Below are 17,587 nucleotides of genomic sequence, written 5' to 3'. Positions count from 1 at the left end.
GAGAATCTGTAAGTACTTAAAAGTTAGATGATTGCCCGTTACATCTCATGGAAGCTGTAGTAATGGTAAAATTTTAACTGTCTGCTGACTGGGTGTTAACTCAACATAAGTCATGTGTTTGGAAAAATGAATTACTAAATTTAGCCTTAACGTGACCATTTATATAATTTTGAAAAACATATGCAAAGCCAAAATTTAGAACACTGGGAACTTGTGCTATTAAAAACAGGGGATTGGTCAGTAGCCTGGCGCCTGTGTACCCACAGACCGGACTGAGTGCTGTGGGAGTTTTCCCAAAGCAAGATCTGATGAAACATTGCCTTCTTCGTTGCAGTAACGGTACCTCTCAGGACTCGGAAGAACCTTCAACAAGGTCATGATTTCTGTCTGTCAGATGAGTAGGCATTTATTGAATGACTTTTTTTTTTAACATCTTTATGTATAACTGCTTTACAGTGGTGTTAGTTTCTGCTTTATAACAAAGTGAATCAGTTATACATATATATATATCCCCATATCTCTCTTCCCTCTTTCATCTCCCTCCCTCCCACCCGTCCAGGTAGTCACAAAGCATAGAGCTATCTCCCTGTGCTATGGGGCTGCTTCCCACTAGCTATCTATTTTACATTTGGTAGTGTGTATATGTACATGCTACTCTCTCACTTTGTCCCATCTTACCCTTCCTCCTCCCCGTATCCTCAAGTCCATTCTCTAGTAGGTCTGGGTCTTTATTCCCATCTTGCCCCTAGGTTCTTCATGACCTTTTTTTTTTTAGATTCTATATATATGTGTTAGCATATGATATTTGTTTTTCTCTTTCTGACTTACTTCACTCTGTATGACAGACTCTAGGTCCATCCACCTCACTACAAATAACTCAATTTCGTTTCTTTTTATGGCTGAGTAATATTCCATTGTATATATGTGCCACATCTTCTTTATCCATTCATCTGTCTCATCCGTCAATGGACACTTAGGTTGCTTCCATGTCTGGCTATTGTAAATAGTGCTGCAATGAACATTGTGGTACATGACTCCTTTTGAATTATGGTTTTCTCAGGGTATATGCCCAGTAGTGGGATTGCTGGGTCATATGGTAGTTCTATTTTTAGTTTTTTAAGGAACCTCCATACTGTTCTCCATAGTGGCTGTGTCAATTTACACTCCCACCAACAGTGCAAGAGGGTTCCCTTTTCTCCACACCCTCTCCAACATTTATTGTTTGTAGATTTTTTGATGATGGCCATTCTTGACTGGTGTGAGGTGATACCTCATTGTAGTTTTGATTTGCACTTCTCTAATAATTAGTGATGTTGAGCATCTTTTCATGTGCTCTTTAACCATCTGTATATCTTCTTTGGAGAAATGTCTGTTTAGATCTTCTGCCCATTTTTTGCTTGGATTGTTTGTTTTGATATTGAGCTGCATGAACTGTTTGTATATTTTGGAGATTAATCCCTAGATGGTTGCTTCGTTTGCAAATATTTTCTCCCATTTTGAGGGTTGTCTTTTCATTTTGTTTATGGTTTCCCTTGCTGTGCAAAAGCTTTTAAGTTTCATTAGGTCCCATTTGTTTGTTTTTATTTCCATTACTCTAGGAGGTGGATCGAAAAAGATCTTGCTTCAATTTATGTCAAAGAGTGTTCTGCCTATGTTTTCCTGTAAGAGTTTCATAGTATCTGGCCTTACATTTAGGTCTTTAATCCATTTTGAGTTTATTTTTGTGTATGGTGTTTGGGAGTGTTCTAATTTCATTCTTTTCCATGTAGCTGCCCAGTTTTCCCAGCACCACTTATTGAAGAGACTGTCTTTCCTCCATTATGTATTCTTTCAAGTCTTTATTGAATTTGTTACAGTACTGCTTCCGTTTTATGTTTTGGTTTCTTGGCTGCAAGGCATGTGGGATCTTAGCTCCACGACCAGGGATCAAATCCACAACCCCTGCATTGGAAGGTGAAGTCTTAAGCACTGGACCAGCAGGGAAGTCCCCTTCATTGTATATTCTTGCCTTCTTTGTCATAGATTAGGTGACCATAGGTGCATGGGTTTATCTCTGGATTTTCTATCCTGTTTCCATTGATCTGTTTTTGTGCCAGTACCATATTGTTTTGATTACTGTAGCTTTATAGCACAGTCTGAAATCAGGGAGCCTGATTCCTCCAGCTTCGTTTTTCTCTCTCAAGATTGCTTTGGCGATTCATGGTCTTTCGTGTTTCCATACAAATTCTAAAATTTTTTTGTTCTAGTTCAGTGAAACATGCCGTTGGTAATTTGATAGGGATTGCATTGAATCTGTAGACTCCTTTGGGCAGTATAGTCATTTTCACAATATTGATTCTTCCAATCCAAAAACATGGTATATCTCTCCATCTGTTTGTGTCATCTTTGATTTCTTTCACCAGTATCTTATAGTTTTCTAAGTACAGGTCTTTTGCCTCCTTAGATAGGTTTATTCCTAGGTAATTTATTCTTTTTGTTGCATTGGTAAATGGGATTGTTTCCTTGATTTCTCTTTCTGTTATTTCGTTGTTAGTGTATAGGAAGGCAAGAGATTTCTGTGTATTAATTTCTTATCTTGCAACTTTACCGAATACATTGATTAGCTCTAGTAGTTTTCTGGTAGCATCTTTAGGGTTTTCTTTGTATAGTATCATGTCATCTGCAAACGCTGGCAATTTTACTTCTTCTTTTCCAATTTGGATTCCTTTTATTTCTTTTTTCCTCTCTGATTGCCATGGCTACGACTTCCAAAACTATTTTGAATAATAGTGGCAATTGTGGAAATACTTGTCTTGTTCCTGATCTTAAAGGAAATGCTTTCAGTTTTTCACCATTGAGAATGTTGTTTGCTTTGGGTTTTTCATACATGGCCTTTATTATGTTGAGTTAGGTTCCCTCTGTGTCCTGTTTCTGGAGAGTTTTTATCATAAAAGCGTGTTGAATTTTGTCAGAAACTTTTCCTGCATCTATTCAAATGATCATATGGTTTTTATTCTTCAGTTTGTTGATGTGGTGTATCAAACTGATTGATTTGTGGACATTAAAAAAATCCTTGCATCCCTGGGGTAAATTCCACTTGATCATGATGATCCTTTTTTGTTTGAATTTTAGAATTTTATTTATTTTTTTATACATCAGGTTCTTATTAGTTATCCATTTTATACATATTAGTGTATATAAGTCAATCCCAATCTCCCAATTCATCACACCCCCAGCCACTTTTCCCCCTTGGTGTCCATACGTTTGTTCTCTACATCTGTGTCTTTATTTCTGCCCTGCAAACCAGTTCATCTGTACCAATTTCATTCCTTTTTATGGCTGAGTAATATTCCATTGTATATATGTAGCACATCTTCTTTATCCATTCGCCTGTCAATGGGCATTTAGGTTGCTTCCATGACCTGGCTATTGTAAATAGTGCTGCAATGAACGTTGGGGTGCATGTGTCTTTGAATTATGGTTTTCTCAGGGTATATGCCCAGTAGTGGGATTGCTGGGTCATATGGTAATTCTATTTTTTAGTTTTTTAAGGTACCTCCATACTGTTCTCCATAGTGGCTGTATCAATTTACATTCTGACCAACAGTTCAAGAGGGTTCCCTTTTCTCCACACCCTCTCCAGCATTTGTTGTTTGTAGATTTTCTGATGACCCATTCTAATGGGTGTGAGGTGAAACCTCATTGTCATTTTGATTTGCATTTCTCTAATATTTTAGTGATGTTGAGCAGCTTTTCATGTGCCTCATGGCCATCTGTATGTCTTCTCTGGAGAAATGTCTATTTAGGTCTCTGCCCATTTTTTGATTGGGTTGTTTGTTTTTTTAATACTGAGCTGCATGAGCTGTTTATATATTTTGGAGACTAATCCTTTGTCAGTTGATTCATTTTCAAATATTTACTCCCATTCTGAGGGTTGTCTTTTCGTCTTGTTTGTAGTTTCCCTTGCTTTGCAAAATCTTTTAAGTTTCATTAGGTCCCATTTGTTTATTTTTGTTTTTATTTCCATTACTCTAGGAGGTGGACCAAAAAAGATCTTCCTGTGATTTATGTCAAAGAGTTTTCTTCCTATGTTTTCCTCTAAGAGTTTTTTAGTGTCTGCTCTTACATTTAGGTCTCTAATCCATTTTGAGTTTATTTTTGTGTATAGTGTTACAGAGTGTTCTAATTTCATTCTTTTCCATGTAGCTGTCCAGTTTTCCCAGCACCACTTATTGAAGAGACTGTCTTTTCTCCATTGTATATCCTTGCCTCCTTTGTCGTAGATTAGTAAGCCATAGGTGCATGAGTTTATCTCTGGGCTCTCTATACAGTCCCATTGATCTATATGTCTGTTTTTGTGCCAGTACCTTATTGTCTTGATGACTGTAGCTTTGTAGTATAGTCTGAAGTCAGGGAGTCTGATTCCTCCAGCTCCGTTTTTTTCCCTCAAGACTGCGTTGGCTATTTGAGGTCTTTTGTGTCTCAATACAAATCTTAAGATTTTTTTGTTCTATCTGTGAAAGATGCCATTGGTAATTTGATAGGGATTGCATTGAATCTGCAGATTGCTTTGGGTAATATAATCACTTTCACAATATTGAGTCTTCAGTCCAAGACATGGTATATCTCTCCATCTGTTTTTATCATCTTTAATTTCTTTCATCAGTGTCTTACAGTTTTCTGCATACAGGTTTTTGTCTCCCTAGATAGGTTTATTCCTAGGTATTTTATTCCTTTTGTTGCAGTAGTAAATGGGAGTGTTTCATTAATTTCTCTTTCAGAGTTTTCATCATTAATGTATAGGAATGCAAGAGATTTCTGTGCATTAATTTTGTATCCTGCCGCATTACCAAGTTCATTGATTAGCACTACTAGTTTTCTGGTGACATCTTTAGGATTCTCTGTGTATGGTGTCATGTCATCTGCAAACAGTGACAGTTTTACTTCTTTTCCAATTTGTATTTCTTTTAGTTCTTTTTCTTCTCTGACTGCCATGGCTAGGACTTCCAAAACTATGTTGAATAATAATGGTGAGAGTGGACATCCTTGTCTTGTTCCTGATCCTAGAAGAAATGCTTTCAGTTTTTCACCATTGAGAATGATGTTTGCTGTGTGGGTTTGTCATATGTGGCCTTTATTATGTTGAGGTAAGTTCCCTCTATGCCCACTTTGTGGAGAGTTTTTATCATAAATCGGTGTTGAATTTTGTCAAAGCTTTTTCTGCATCTATTGAGGTGATCATATGGTTTTTATTCTTCAATTTGTTACTATGGTGTATCACATTGATTGATTTCCATATATTGAGTAATCCTGGCATCCCTGGGATAAATCCCACTTGATTATGGTATATGATCCTTTTAATGTGTTGGTGGATTCTGTTTGCTAGTATTTTGTTGAGGATTTTGCATATATATTCATCATTGATATTGGTTTGTAATTTTCTTTTTTTGTAGTATCTTTGTCTGGTTTTGGTATCAGGATGATGGTGGCCTCATAGAATGAGTTTGGGAGTGTTCCTTCCTCTGCAATGTTTTGGAAGAGTTTGAGGAGGATGGGTGTTAGCTCTTCTTTAAATGTTTGATAGAATTCACCTGTGAAGCCATCTGGTCCTAGACTTTTGTTTGTCGGAATATTTTTAATCACAGTTTCAATTTCATTACTTGTGATTGGTCTGTTCATATTTTCCATTTCTTCCTGGTTCAGTCTTGGAAGGTTATACCTTTCTAAGAATTTGTCCATTTCTTCCAGGTTGTCCATTTTATTGGCATAGGGTAGCTTGTAGTAGTCTCTTAGGATGCTTTGTATTTCTGCAGTGTCTGTTGTAACTTCTCCTTTTTCATTTCTAATTTTATTGATTTGAGTCCTCTCCCTCTTTTTCTTGATGAGTCTGGCTATCAATTTTGTTTATCTTCTCAAAGAACCAGCTTTGAGTTTTATTGATCTTTCCTATTGTTTTTTTGTTTCTATTTCATTTATTTCTGTTCTGATCTTTATGATTTCTTTCCTTCTACTAAGTTTGGGTTTTGTTTGTTCTTCTTTCTCTAGTTCCTTTAGGTGTAAGGTTAGATTGTTTATTTGAGATTTTTCTTCTTGAGGTAGGCTTGTATTGCCATAAACTTCTCCCTTAGAACTGCTTTTGCTGCATCCCATAGGTTTTGGATCATTGTGTTTTCATTGTAATTTGTCCCAAGGTATTTTTTGATTTCCTCTTTGATTTCTTCAGTGATGTCTTGGTTATTTAGTAATGTATCGTTTAGCCTCCATGTATTTGTGTTTTTTACGTTTTTCTCCCTGTAATTCATTTCTCGTCTCATAGCATTGTGGTCAGAAAAGATGCTTGATAAGATTTCAATTTTCTTAAATTTACTGAGGCTTGATTTGTGACCTAAGATGTGATCTATCCTGGAGAATGTTCCATGTGCACTTGAGAAGAAAGTGTAATCTGCTCTTTTTGGATGGAATGTCCTATAAATATCAAGTAAATCTATCTGGTCTGTTTTGTCATTTAAAGCTTCTGTTTCCTTATTAATTTTCTGTTTGGATGATCTGTCCACTGGTGTAAGTGAGGTGTTAAAGTCCCCCACTATTATTGTGTTACTGTCGATTTCCTCTTTTATAGCTGTTAGCAGTTGCCTTATGTATTGAGGTGCTCCTATGTTGGGTGCATATATATTTATAATTGTTATATCTTCTTCTTGGATTGATCCCTTGATCATTATGTAGTGTCCTTCCTTGTCTCCTTTAACATTCTTTACTTTCAAGTCTATTTTATCTGATATGAGAATTGCTACTCCAGCTTTCTTTTGATTTCCATTTCCATGGAATATCTTTTTCCATCGCCTCACTTTCGGTTTGTATGTGTCACTAGGTCTGAAGTGGGTCTCTTGAAGACAACATATATATATATGGGTCTTGTTTTTGTGTCCATTTCACAAGCCTGTGTCTTTTGGTTGGAGCATTTAATCCATTCTTGTTTGAGGTAATTATCAATATGTGTGTTCCTATTACCATTTTCTTAATTGTTATGGGTTTGTTTTTGTAGGTCCTTTTCTTCTCTTGTGTTTCCCATTTATAGAAGCTCCTTTAGCATTTGTTGTAGCACTGGTTTGGTGGTGCTGAATTCTCTTAGCTTTCACTTGTTTGTAAAGCTTTTGATTTCTCTGGCAAATCTGAATGAGATCCTTGCCAGGTAGAGTAATCTTGGTTGTAGGTTCTTCCCTTTCATCACTTTAAATATATCATGCCACTCCCTTCTGGCTTTTAGAATTTCTGCTGAGAAATCAGCTGTTAACCTTATGGAAGATCCCTTGTATGTTATTTTTCCTTTTTCCCTTGTTTCTTTCAGTAACTTTTCTTTGTCTTTCATTTTTGTCAGTTTGATTACTATGTGTTTCGGTGTGCTTGGGTTTATCCTGCCTGGGAGTCTCTGTGCTTCCTGGACTTGAGTGGCTATTTCCTTTCCCATGTTAGGGGAGTTTTCCACGGTAATCTCTTGAAATATTTTCTCGGGTCCTTTCTCTCTCCTCCTTCTGGGACCCCTATAATGCAAATGTTGTTGCGTTTAATGTTGTCCCAGAGGTCTCTTAGGCTGTCTTCATTTGTTTCATTCTTTTTACTTTATTCTGTTCCACAGCAGTGAATTCTACCATTCTGTCTTCCAGTTCACTTATCCGTTCTTCTCCCTCAGTTCTTCTGTTATTGATTCCTTCTAGTGTATTTTTCATTTCACTTATTGTATTGTTCATCTCTGTTTGATTGTTCTTTAATTCTTCTAGGTCTTTGTTAAACATTTCTTGCATCTTCTCGATTTTTGCCTCCATTCTTTTTCTGAGGTCCTGGATCATCTTCACTATCATTATTCTGAATTCTTTTTCTGGAAGGTTGCCTATCTCCCCTTCATTTAGTTGCTTTACTGGGGTTTTATCTTGATCCTTCATCTGGTACATAGCCCTCTGCCTTTTCATCTTGTTTATGTTTCTGTGAATGTGGTTTTTGTTCCACAGGCTGTAGGATTGTAGTTCTTCTTGCTTCTGCTGTCTGCCCTCTGGTGGATGAGGCTAAGAGGCTTGTGCAGGTTTCCTGATGGGAGGAACTTGTGGTGGGTAGAGCTGACTGTTGCTCTGGTGGATGAGGCTAAGAGGCTTGTGCAAGTTTCCTGATGGGAGGGACTTGTGGTGGATAGAGCTGGCTGTTGCTCTGGTGGGCGGAGCTCAGTAAAACTTTAGTCCGTTTGACTGCTGATGGGTGAGGCTGTGTTCCCTCCCTGTTGGTTGTGTGGCCTGAGATAACCCAACACTTGAACCTGCCTGGGCTCTTTGGTGGGTCTAATGGCAGACTCTGGGAGGGCTCCCGCCAAGGAGTACTTCCCAGAACTTCTACTGCCAGTGTCCTTGTCCTCACGGTGAGGCACAGCCACACCCCGCCTCTGCAGAAGACCCTCCAACACTAGCAGGTAAGTCTGGTTCAGTCTCCTATGGGGTCACTGCTCCTTCCCCTGTGTCCCGATGCACACACTACTTTGTGTGTGCCCACCAAGAGTGGAGTTTCTGTTTCCCCCAGTCTTGTCGGAGTCCAGCAGTCAAATCCCACTAGCCTTCAAAGTCTGATTCTCTATGAATTCCTCCTCCTGTTGCCGTACCCCCAGATTGGGAAGCCTGACGTGGGGCTCAGAACCTTCACTCCAGTGGGTGGACTTCTGTGGTATAAGTGTTCTCCAGTTTGTGAGTCACCAACTCAGCAGTTATAGGATTTGATTTTATTGTGATTGCACCCCTCCTACCATCTCACTGTGGTTTCTCCTTTGTCTTTGGATGTAGGGTATCTTTTATGGTGAGTTCCAGTGTCTTCCTATTGATGACTGTTCAGCAGTTAGTTGTGATTCTGGTGCTCTTGCAAGAGGGAGTGAGCATACATCATTCTGCTCTGCCATCTTTAACCAATCTTTCATGATGATCCTTTTAATGTGTTGGATTTGGTTTGCTAGTATTTTGTTGAGGAATTTTGCATCTATGTTCGTCAGTGATGTTTGCCTGGTTTTGCTATCTGGGTGATGGTGGACTCAGAATGAGTTTGGGAGTGTTTCTTCCTCTGCAATTTTTTGGAAGAGTTTGAGAAGGGTAGGTGTTAACTCCTCTCTAAATGTTTGATAGAATTCGCCTGTGAAGCCATCTGTTCCTGGACTTCTGTTTCTTGGAAGGTTTTTAATCACAGTTTCAATTTCAATACTTGTAATTGGTCTGTTTATATTTTCTATTTCTTCCTGGTTCAGTCTTGGAATGGTGTACCTTTCTAAGAATTTGTCCATTTCTTTTAGGTTGTCTGTTGGTGTATAGTTGCTTGTAGTAGTCTTTTACGATGCTTTGTATTTCTGTGGCGTCCATTGTAACTTCTCTTTTTTATTCTAATTTTATTGATTTAAATCATCTCCCTTTTTTTCTTGATGAGTCTGTCTAAAGGTTTATCAATTTTTTTTCTTCTCAAAGGACCAGCTTCTAGTTTCATTGGTCTTTGCTCTTGTTTTCTTCATGTCTCATTTATTTCTGCTCTGATCTTTATGATTTCTTTCCTTCTACTAATTTTGGGTTTTGTTTGCTCTTCTTTCTCTAATTGCCTTAGGGGTAAGGTTATGTTGTTTATTTGAGATTTTTCTTCTTTCTTGAGGGAAGATTGTATTGCTATAAATTTCCCTGTAAGAACTGCTGTTGCTGCATCCCATAGGTTCAGTCATTGTGTTTTCATTGTCCTTTGTATCTAGGTATTTTTTGATTTTCTCTTTGATTTCTTCAATGATCCAGTGATTGTTTAGTAATATATTGTTTAGCCTCCTTGTGTTGTGTTTTTTACATTTTTTTTTCCTGTAATTGATTTCTAATCTCATAGCTTTGTGTTTGGAAAACATGCATGATTTCAGTTTTCTTAAATTTACTGAGGCTTGGTTTGTGACCCAAGATGTGATCTATCCTGGAGAATGTTCCATGTGCAGTTGAGAAGAAAGTGTATTCTGCTGCTTTCTGAGGTTTTGTTTGTTTGTTTGTTTGTTTGTTTTGTGGTACGTGGGCCTCTCACTGTTGTGGCCTCTCCCGTTGCGGAGCACAGGCTCTGGACGTGCAGGCTCAGTGGCCATGGCTCATGGGCCCAGCCGCTCTGCATCATGTGGGATCCTCCCGGACTGGGGCATGAACCTGCATTCCCCTGCATCGGCAGGCGGACTCCCAACCACTGCACCACCAGGGAAGCCCTGAGATGTTTTTTGATTTCTCTTTTTATTTCTTCTTCGACCCATTGGTTGTTCAGGACTGTGTTTTTTAATTTCCACATACTGTGAATTTTTCAGTTTTCTTATAATTAATTTCTAGTTTCATACCATGTGGTTGATAAAAATACTTGGTATGATTTCAGTCTCCTTAAATTGCTAAGATTTGTTTTGTGACTTATCATGTAGTCTTTCCGAAGAATGTTCTGAGTGTGCTTGAGAAGAATGTGTATTCCTTTGCTGTTGGGCCTAATGTCCTGTATATTTTTGTTCAATCTCTTTGCTCTAAAGTGTAGTTCCAATCCAATATTTCCTTACTGATTTTTTTTTGTCTGGATGATCTAGCCATTGTTAAAAGTGGTATACTAAAGTCCCCTTCTCTTATTGTATTGTTGTCTATTTCTGTCTTCAGATCTGTTAATATTTAATATATTGTGGTGCTCGAGTGTTTGGTCTATGTGTATTTATTATTGTTTTATATATATATATATATACATATATATATATACACATACACATACTATATATGTGTATTATATATTGTTATATCTTAATGAATTGACCTCTTTGTCATTATATAATGATTTTGTTTGTCTCTTGTTACCATTTTTAGCTTAAAGTATATTTTGTCTGATGTAAGTAGCTGCCTTTGCTCTCTTTTGGTTTCTACTTGCATGGAATATCTTTTTTCTAGCCCTTCATTTTAATATTTCCAGGCCTTCATTTTGAGACTATGTGTTCTTAAAGGTGAATTGAGTTTCTGGTAGGCAGCGTATAGTTGGGTCTTATCTATGCCACCAATCTATGCCTTTTGATTGGAGAATTTAATCCATTTACATTTAGAATAATTATTGATTGGTAAGGAATTACTAATGCCGTTCTATTGTTTTCTGGCTGTTTGTTATTCCCTTGTTCCTTTTTATCCTTCTCTTGCTACCTTCCATTGTGAATTGATGATATCTTAGAGTCGTATGCTTTGATTCCTTTCTCTTTATGTTTTGTGAATCTGCTGTATGTTTTTGCTTTGTGGTTCCCATGAAGCTTACGGAAGACATCTTATAGATAGATAATAGTCTATTTTACACTGGTAACAGCTTATTTTAATCACATACAAAACCTCTACCCTTTTACTTCCCTCTTCTTATGCTTTTGATATCACAATTTACCTCCTTTTATATTATGTAGTTATTAACCAGTATTGTAGCTATAGTTATTTTTTTAATACTGTCGCCCTTTAACCTTTATACTAGAGTTAAATGTTGAGCATGCCACCATATTACAGTAGTAGCATATTTTGAATTTAACTGTATACTTACCTTTACCCAGTGTCTTGGATATTTTCATGTACTAAATAGTGTCCTTTGATTTAACTTGAACTCCTTTCAGCATTTTTATTTGTTGTTGTTAAGGCAGGTCTAGTGGTGATGAATTCCTTCAGCTTTTGTTTGTCTGTGATACTATTTCTCTTTCTTTTCTGAAGGACAACATTGCCAGATAGAGTACAGTCAGCCCTTTGTATCAGTGGGTTCCACATCCCCATTCAAACAACTGTAAATCGAAAATACTCAAGGAAAAAAAATTCCAGAAAGTTCCAAAAACCAAAATCTTAATTTGCCATGCACCAGCAACTGTTTACATAGCATTTACATTTTATTAGGGATTAAAAGTAGTCTAGGAATGATTTAAAGCATATGGGAGGATGTGACTAGGTTACATGCAAATACTACACCATTTTATATAGGTACTTGAGCATCTGCAGATTTTGGTATCACTAGGAGGGGGAAGAAGGGGGGTCCCAAAACCAATTCCCCGTGAATTCTGAGGGACGACTGCATTCTTGGTTGGCAGGTTTTTTTCCTTTCAACACTTTTGCTTATATCATCCATTCTTTCTTGGCCTGTAAAGTTTCTGCTGAGAAATATGCTAATAGTCTTATGGGAACTCCCTTGTAAGCTGCAAGTTTCTTTTCTCTTGTTGCTTTTAAGATTCAGTCTTTTTCTCTGATTTTTGACAGTTTTGTTATAATATGTCTTGGAGGAGATCTCTTTAAGTTGAGTTTGTTTGGATACCCATGGGCTTCATGAACTTGGGTATCCAAATCTTTATATGGATTAGGGAGTTTCTCAGCTGTGATTTCTTTCAGTAAGTTTTCTTACCCCTTCTTCCTCCTTTTCCTCTGGGATTCCAATAATTCACAAGTTGTTTTCTTTGAGAATTTACCATAGATCACACAGGCTTTCCTCACTCTTTTTATTATTTTTTTTTTGTTCTTCCCTGACTAGATAATGTCAAAATTCCTGTCTTCTAACTCACAGATGCTTTCTTCTCTTTGATCCATTTGCTGTTGATTCTCTCTTTTGAGATTTTCATTTCATTCATTGTATTATTCATTTCCAGAGTTTCTGTTTGTGCTCTGAATCCCCTCTCTTCACATACCCCGAAACAATGGTCTCTTTCCTCTTAGGCAGTTCCAGACTTTTTCCCAGACTCCCTCCCAGCTAGCTGTGGCACACTAGCCTCCTTCAGGCTGTGTTCACACAGCCAACGCCAGTCCTCTCCCTGGGGCCTGACCTCGGAAACCCAAGCCTCAGCTCCCCGGCCCCACCCACCCCCACCCTGGCTGGTGAGCACACAAGCCTCTCAGGTTGGTAAGTGCTGGTTGGCACTGATCTGTGTGCGGGAATCTCTCCACTTTTCCCTCTCCACCCCTGTTGCTAAGCTCTCCTCCGTGGCTCTGAAGCTTCCCCCACCCCGTTCTCCCTCCACCATCTCCACGAGTGAAGAGACTTCTTAATGTGTGGAAACTTTTCCTCCTTCACAGCTCCATCCCAGAGGTGCAGGTCCTGTCCCTATTCTTTTGTCTCTGTTTTTTCCTTTTCCTTTTGCCGTACCCAGGTACATGGGGAGTTTCTTGCCTTTCTGGAAGTCTGAGGTCTTCTGCCAGTGTCAGTAGGTGTTCTGTAGGAGTTGTTCCACATGTAGATGTATTTCTGATGTATTTGTGGGGAGGAAGGTGATCTCCATGTCTTACTCCTCCGCCATCTTGAAGGTGCCCCCAAGAGTCCTTTTCTGAAGATACCAAATTATGACCATATTCTGACTAAATGTTTACCAGATTTATGACATTATTCCCTTTTTGGGAAATCAAATGTTTTCTAGATTCATAACATTTTCCCCTTTTTTAGTAAGTTACCTGTAGAATATCTAAATCATTATTTAATAATTAATTTGTTCTACCAATTACCACTTTTTTTGCTATGGAAAGTAGTATAAAATATCTTTTTAAAATTTGAACTGGTCCACAAAGCAGCAGTGCTGCTAATTCTGAAAATATTTTCCATCTATATAAATTTTCCATTTTTTTTTTTTAGTATCTGAACCAGCTATTTCCTGCACAGAATATAGTGTGCAGGAGCACATTAAGAAAGGAGGCGTTAGTAAAGCCCACTAATTAGGCTGCTTCTGATGAGCTGCTCTTAGATGCACTTGAAATACAGGCAGGGCAAAAATCAGTATTAACTTGTTCCAAATAAATCATGGTACTCTAGCCCAGTGGAATTGGCACCATACTGGCCACAATCAAGCAGATTAGGACTCAGTACTTTTTTTTAAAGTCCTCTTTCCACTAAGAGTAACTTTCTTTACTGACTGAATTCCCATTATAGGGAACTCTTTCGTGTTCATCTCTGTAGGTACATACCCACCCTTTTAAAATATGATTATTTGTAGCTTTAAATAACCTCATAGTTTGTCTTTCCTCCAGTGGTGAGAGAGAATGGCTGCTGAGTCAGAGTCCTGGGCATTTCTGGGAGGTGAATGGGAAAATAGTTTACAGTTTTGCTTCAGGCTGGTCAGAACTGGATATGCTGATTAGGCACATTCACTTTGATATCCCCACTATCTTCTTAAGGCATAATAGAGTCCATTGTAACTTGACCAATTTATTCTCTTTTGGAATACATCCTATGCTTGGAATACATTTTGCTTTCAGTTGTCTGGCTTTGGGGCCAGAATTTAGAGTAATTCACCTCTGGGTTTGAATTCCATGCGCATAATCTGGGTTCAGTCATTTAACTTCTTTTAACCTCATTGTTAGAATGAGGCCAGTGCTCACCTCACCAAGGATTGTCATGAAGATAAATGTTGTAATCTATGTAAAGCATGTAGCACAGTGCCAGACCCTTGATAAGCCCTTAATAAATAGTTGCTACTGCCCCTGCTACTAGATGGATTTTTTATTTTGTTTTAAACTTGTATCCAATAATTCGGTCATCTTTGAACATGATGATGGTATGTTAAAATGCCTTGAGGATGTTTTGCTTTTTCTTCTGATTTTAATGTATCAAGTGATTTTCTCTACCTTCAGAAATTAGTTTTATTTTTATGGTCTATGCCTCAAGTGTGTGCCGAATACTGCAGTTATGTTTATGTTTTCTTCAGACCATTTGTGAGTCTTAGATACAGATTTAAATGGGGCAGATTTACTTGATGTCTTAAGTAATTTGTAACTTAACATTTTAGGTTCTATTTTATTCATGATCTGTATATCACAACAGATATTACTGCTACCTAAATGATAACCTAACTATATAGAGACGGTTTGATGAGACAGGACAAGCGCAGATTAGAGCCACTCTGGAGCCAGAATGTGGGCCAACTGGTGTCCTCATATTGTGAATGATACATGCAGAGCTTCCTAGAATTACTGTGAGGATTGGATGACACAGTGTATACAATGTACCCTGCACAGTGCCTGGTATATGATAGGCCCCCTCCCCACATCTGTTAATGGGAAGGTAGTTACTATGACACAGATAGCCTGATGTTGTTATAGCTTCTTTCCCTCTTGAATAATATCACTTTACCAAGTATCTGTTATTGGTAATTTTGTTCTATTTTAAGTGTTTGACTTCATAATAATGGATTTATTTATTTATAAAGTAAATCATTGGATTTGTTCCCACCAGTGATACCAAGAGGAAGCAGGCAATGAGGAAGAAGAACAACAGTGAAGTGGAAGACATGGGACCCACAAGTCATGACAGAAAGAAGACCAAGTGGGAAACCTCAGAGCCTTTGGATACAGGCCTGTCTTTAGCCGAGGATGAAGAGCTGGTGTTACATCTGCTCAAAAGTCAAAGCTAAATAGTACTTGCTCTTGTCTTCTCCTTGAAACCTCTAGTCATGATTATATGGGCAAGAAGTTGAAAAAACAGTTGGCTTTGGGACACTTAGGTAACAAGAGTCCCATGCCCAAAGGACCCATTCTTCAGACAGGAGCTATTGTACCTCTAAGCCCCTTTCACAGGCCATGCTTGCACCATCCCAGAGCAAACTCACAGTGATGGTGGATTATAAAATTTCCTGATCCCATTTTCCAGCCTGTGCTCTGTTAGATTTTATCCATGGGGTTCCTACATCTTATCATTGGAAATGCTTCCTTTGTTTTACTGGCAAGTTCTAGAGACCTTGTTTCATTGTTAGAAATTCCTGTTTTGCTTACCATACAGAAGTTTCTCTGTAATATTAAACAGAATTGCTCAGAGAAAGAGTATGATGAGTATGATGGACCAACCCTGAGAAAAAATGAATATTTTTTTAATTGCCATGATCAATCATAAACATATTTCCTGTAAAATAAAATATTAATGTTTTCATTGTATCCAGAAATATGAGAGCATTCTCAAGGGAAGTTTCTTAAGATTAAAATGCTTGGCCAATTCCTGAAACAGTGAATCTTTCATATTCTTAAATTAGCCTTCCTAAAGATATCATTTAATTTACACTTGCAGAGTTGGTAGCCATTTATAAATAGAAATCCTGACTCTGAAGACTTTGTGATCTAAAACCAGATCTGTTAGTGAGTACCTCGTATGCTGTAAGTCTTCTACAAGTGCCTTTTTCAGCAGGTATCACAGATCCCTGCCCAGATCCAGTTCCTGATAATGAGTAGAATAAGACAGAGCCTCTTTTGGTTATAAGTAACTGGCAGATTCTTCACAGGGAAAGAAGTCTGTGCCTTGGCCTGACACCACTGATTTGATCATAGATTTGTCACCTTCTCCTTATTCTCTCCCTTTCCACTCCATGCATGCACAGACAAAAATAATTTTTGCTTACTGGTACAAATGATTCATGAATGCAATGAAGGTAATATCCGTAATTGCTTCCATCTCAGCCTAAGTCCATATTTGTCTCTGAAAAGTTTCTCCTACTGTCTTGCTTGGTATCCTCATGAGCCAACACCAACATCTTTTAGTCCTCAAAATGAGAAACTTGACGACTCCTCAGCTTCTCCCTTTCCCCACCCTTCACTTTGATGGTTCTATTGATTCTTCTTCATAATGACTCTCTTATCTCCGTTGTTTCTTCTCTGTCTTCACAGCTTCTGCTTTCAGGCAGAGTTAGATTCTCATCATGACCTGCTCAGATTTCTACACTGATCTCCTAACTGGTCATTGTGCTTCCTGCCTCACATTTTTCTAGGCCAATCTTCCATGTTGTCAGAATTCTCTTCATAGCATTGATCTGGCACGTTTCTTACTTCTGTTGCAGTGCTTATTATGTAATGTTGCAGACATTTGTTTATAAGCCTGTTGCCCCTGTTGTAAGACAAGTTTCTTGAGAGCATAAGGAATGTGTTTTATCCCTCGTGTGTATCCCCAGAGCCAGACACAGCACCTGCCCAGACACAGCACCTGCCCTATAATAGGTTCAACAAAGGCTTTTTGAATTAATGAATGGACAGTGAAACACCAAGACAGTTTTTGAAAGTGTGTGGTAGTGCATTGCTCTGTTACTTCTGGTGGGAACGATATACAATGGTGGAAATGAGAACTGGATGAAATGGCTATAATGGGCAAGAATGACTATAATGGAGAAAACAGATGAGAAAGGAATTTTGGGGTATAACAACCTGGGATGATTTTGAAATTAAGGTTACTGGTACAGGATCTCTTGAATATTTTCAAAGGGCAAAAAGATGCAAGAGTATATAAACTAAAGGTTTGGCCTTCCCTGGTGGTGCAGTGGTTAAGAATCTGCCTGCTAATGCAGGCAGCACGGATTTGAGCCCTGGTCCAGGAAGATGCCACATGCCGTGGTGCAACTAAGCCCAGACGCCACAACTGCTGAAGCCTGTGCACCTAGAGCCCATGCTCCGCAACAAGAGAGGCCACCGCAACAAGAAGCGTATGCACTGCAACGAAGAGTAGCCCCTGCACACAGCAATGAAGACCCAACACAGGCAAAAATAATTAATTAATTAAAAAAAAAAAACACTAAAGGTTTACCATTGAATTCACTCTGTGCAGTTTTAGATTTTGTTTTTTCTAATCCAAATAAGGAATTTTTACT

The 17,587-nt window shown here is 38.2% G+C and overlaps 1 protein-coding gene across 1 annotated transcript in view; it reads left to right on the top strand.

Moving 5' to 3' along the window:
• DDX10 (DEAD-box helicase 10) overlaps positions 1-16,972 on the top strand; it is a 291,661-nt gene extending 274,689 nt beyond the window's left edge. Inside the window, exon 18 of the mRNA XM_081240203.1 lies at positions 15,199-16,972. Coding sequence (XP_081096329.1) covers positions 15,199-15,376 — 178 coding nt within the window. The 3' untranslated portion in view covers positions 15,377-16,972. The remainder of the gene's footprint in view (positions 1-15,198) is intronic.
• The last annotated feature ends 615 nt before the right edge of the window (positions 16,973-17,587 follow it).

This window comes from Mesoplodon bidens (genome assembly GCF_964165515.1).
Source record: "Mesoplodon bidens genome assembly, chromosome: 7".
NCBI lineage: Eukaryota > Metazoa > Chordata > Mammalia > Artiodactyla > Ziphiidae > Mesoplodon > Mesoplodon bidens.
This window is presented reverse-complemented; position numbering and strand designations above follow the sequence as displayed.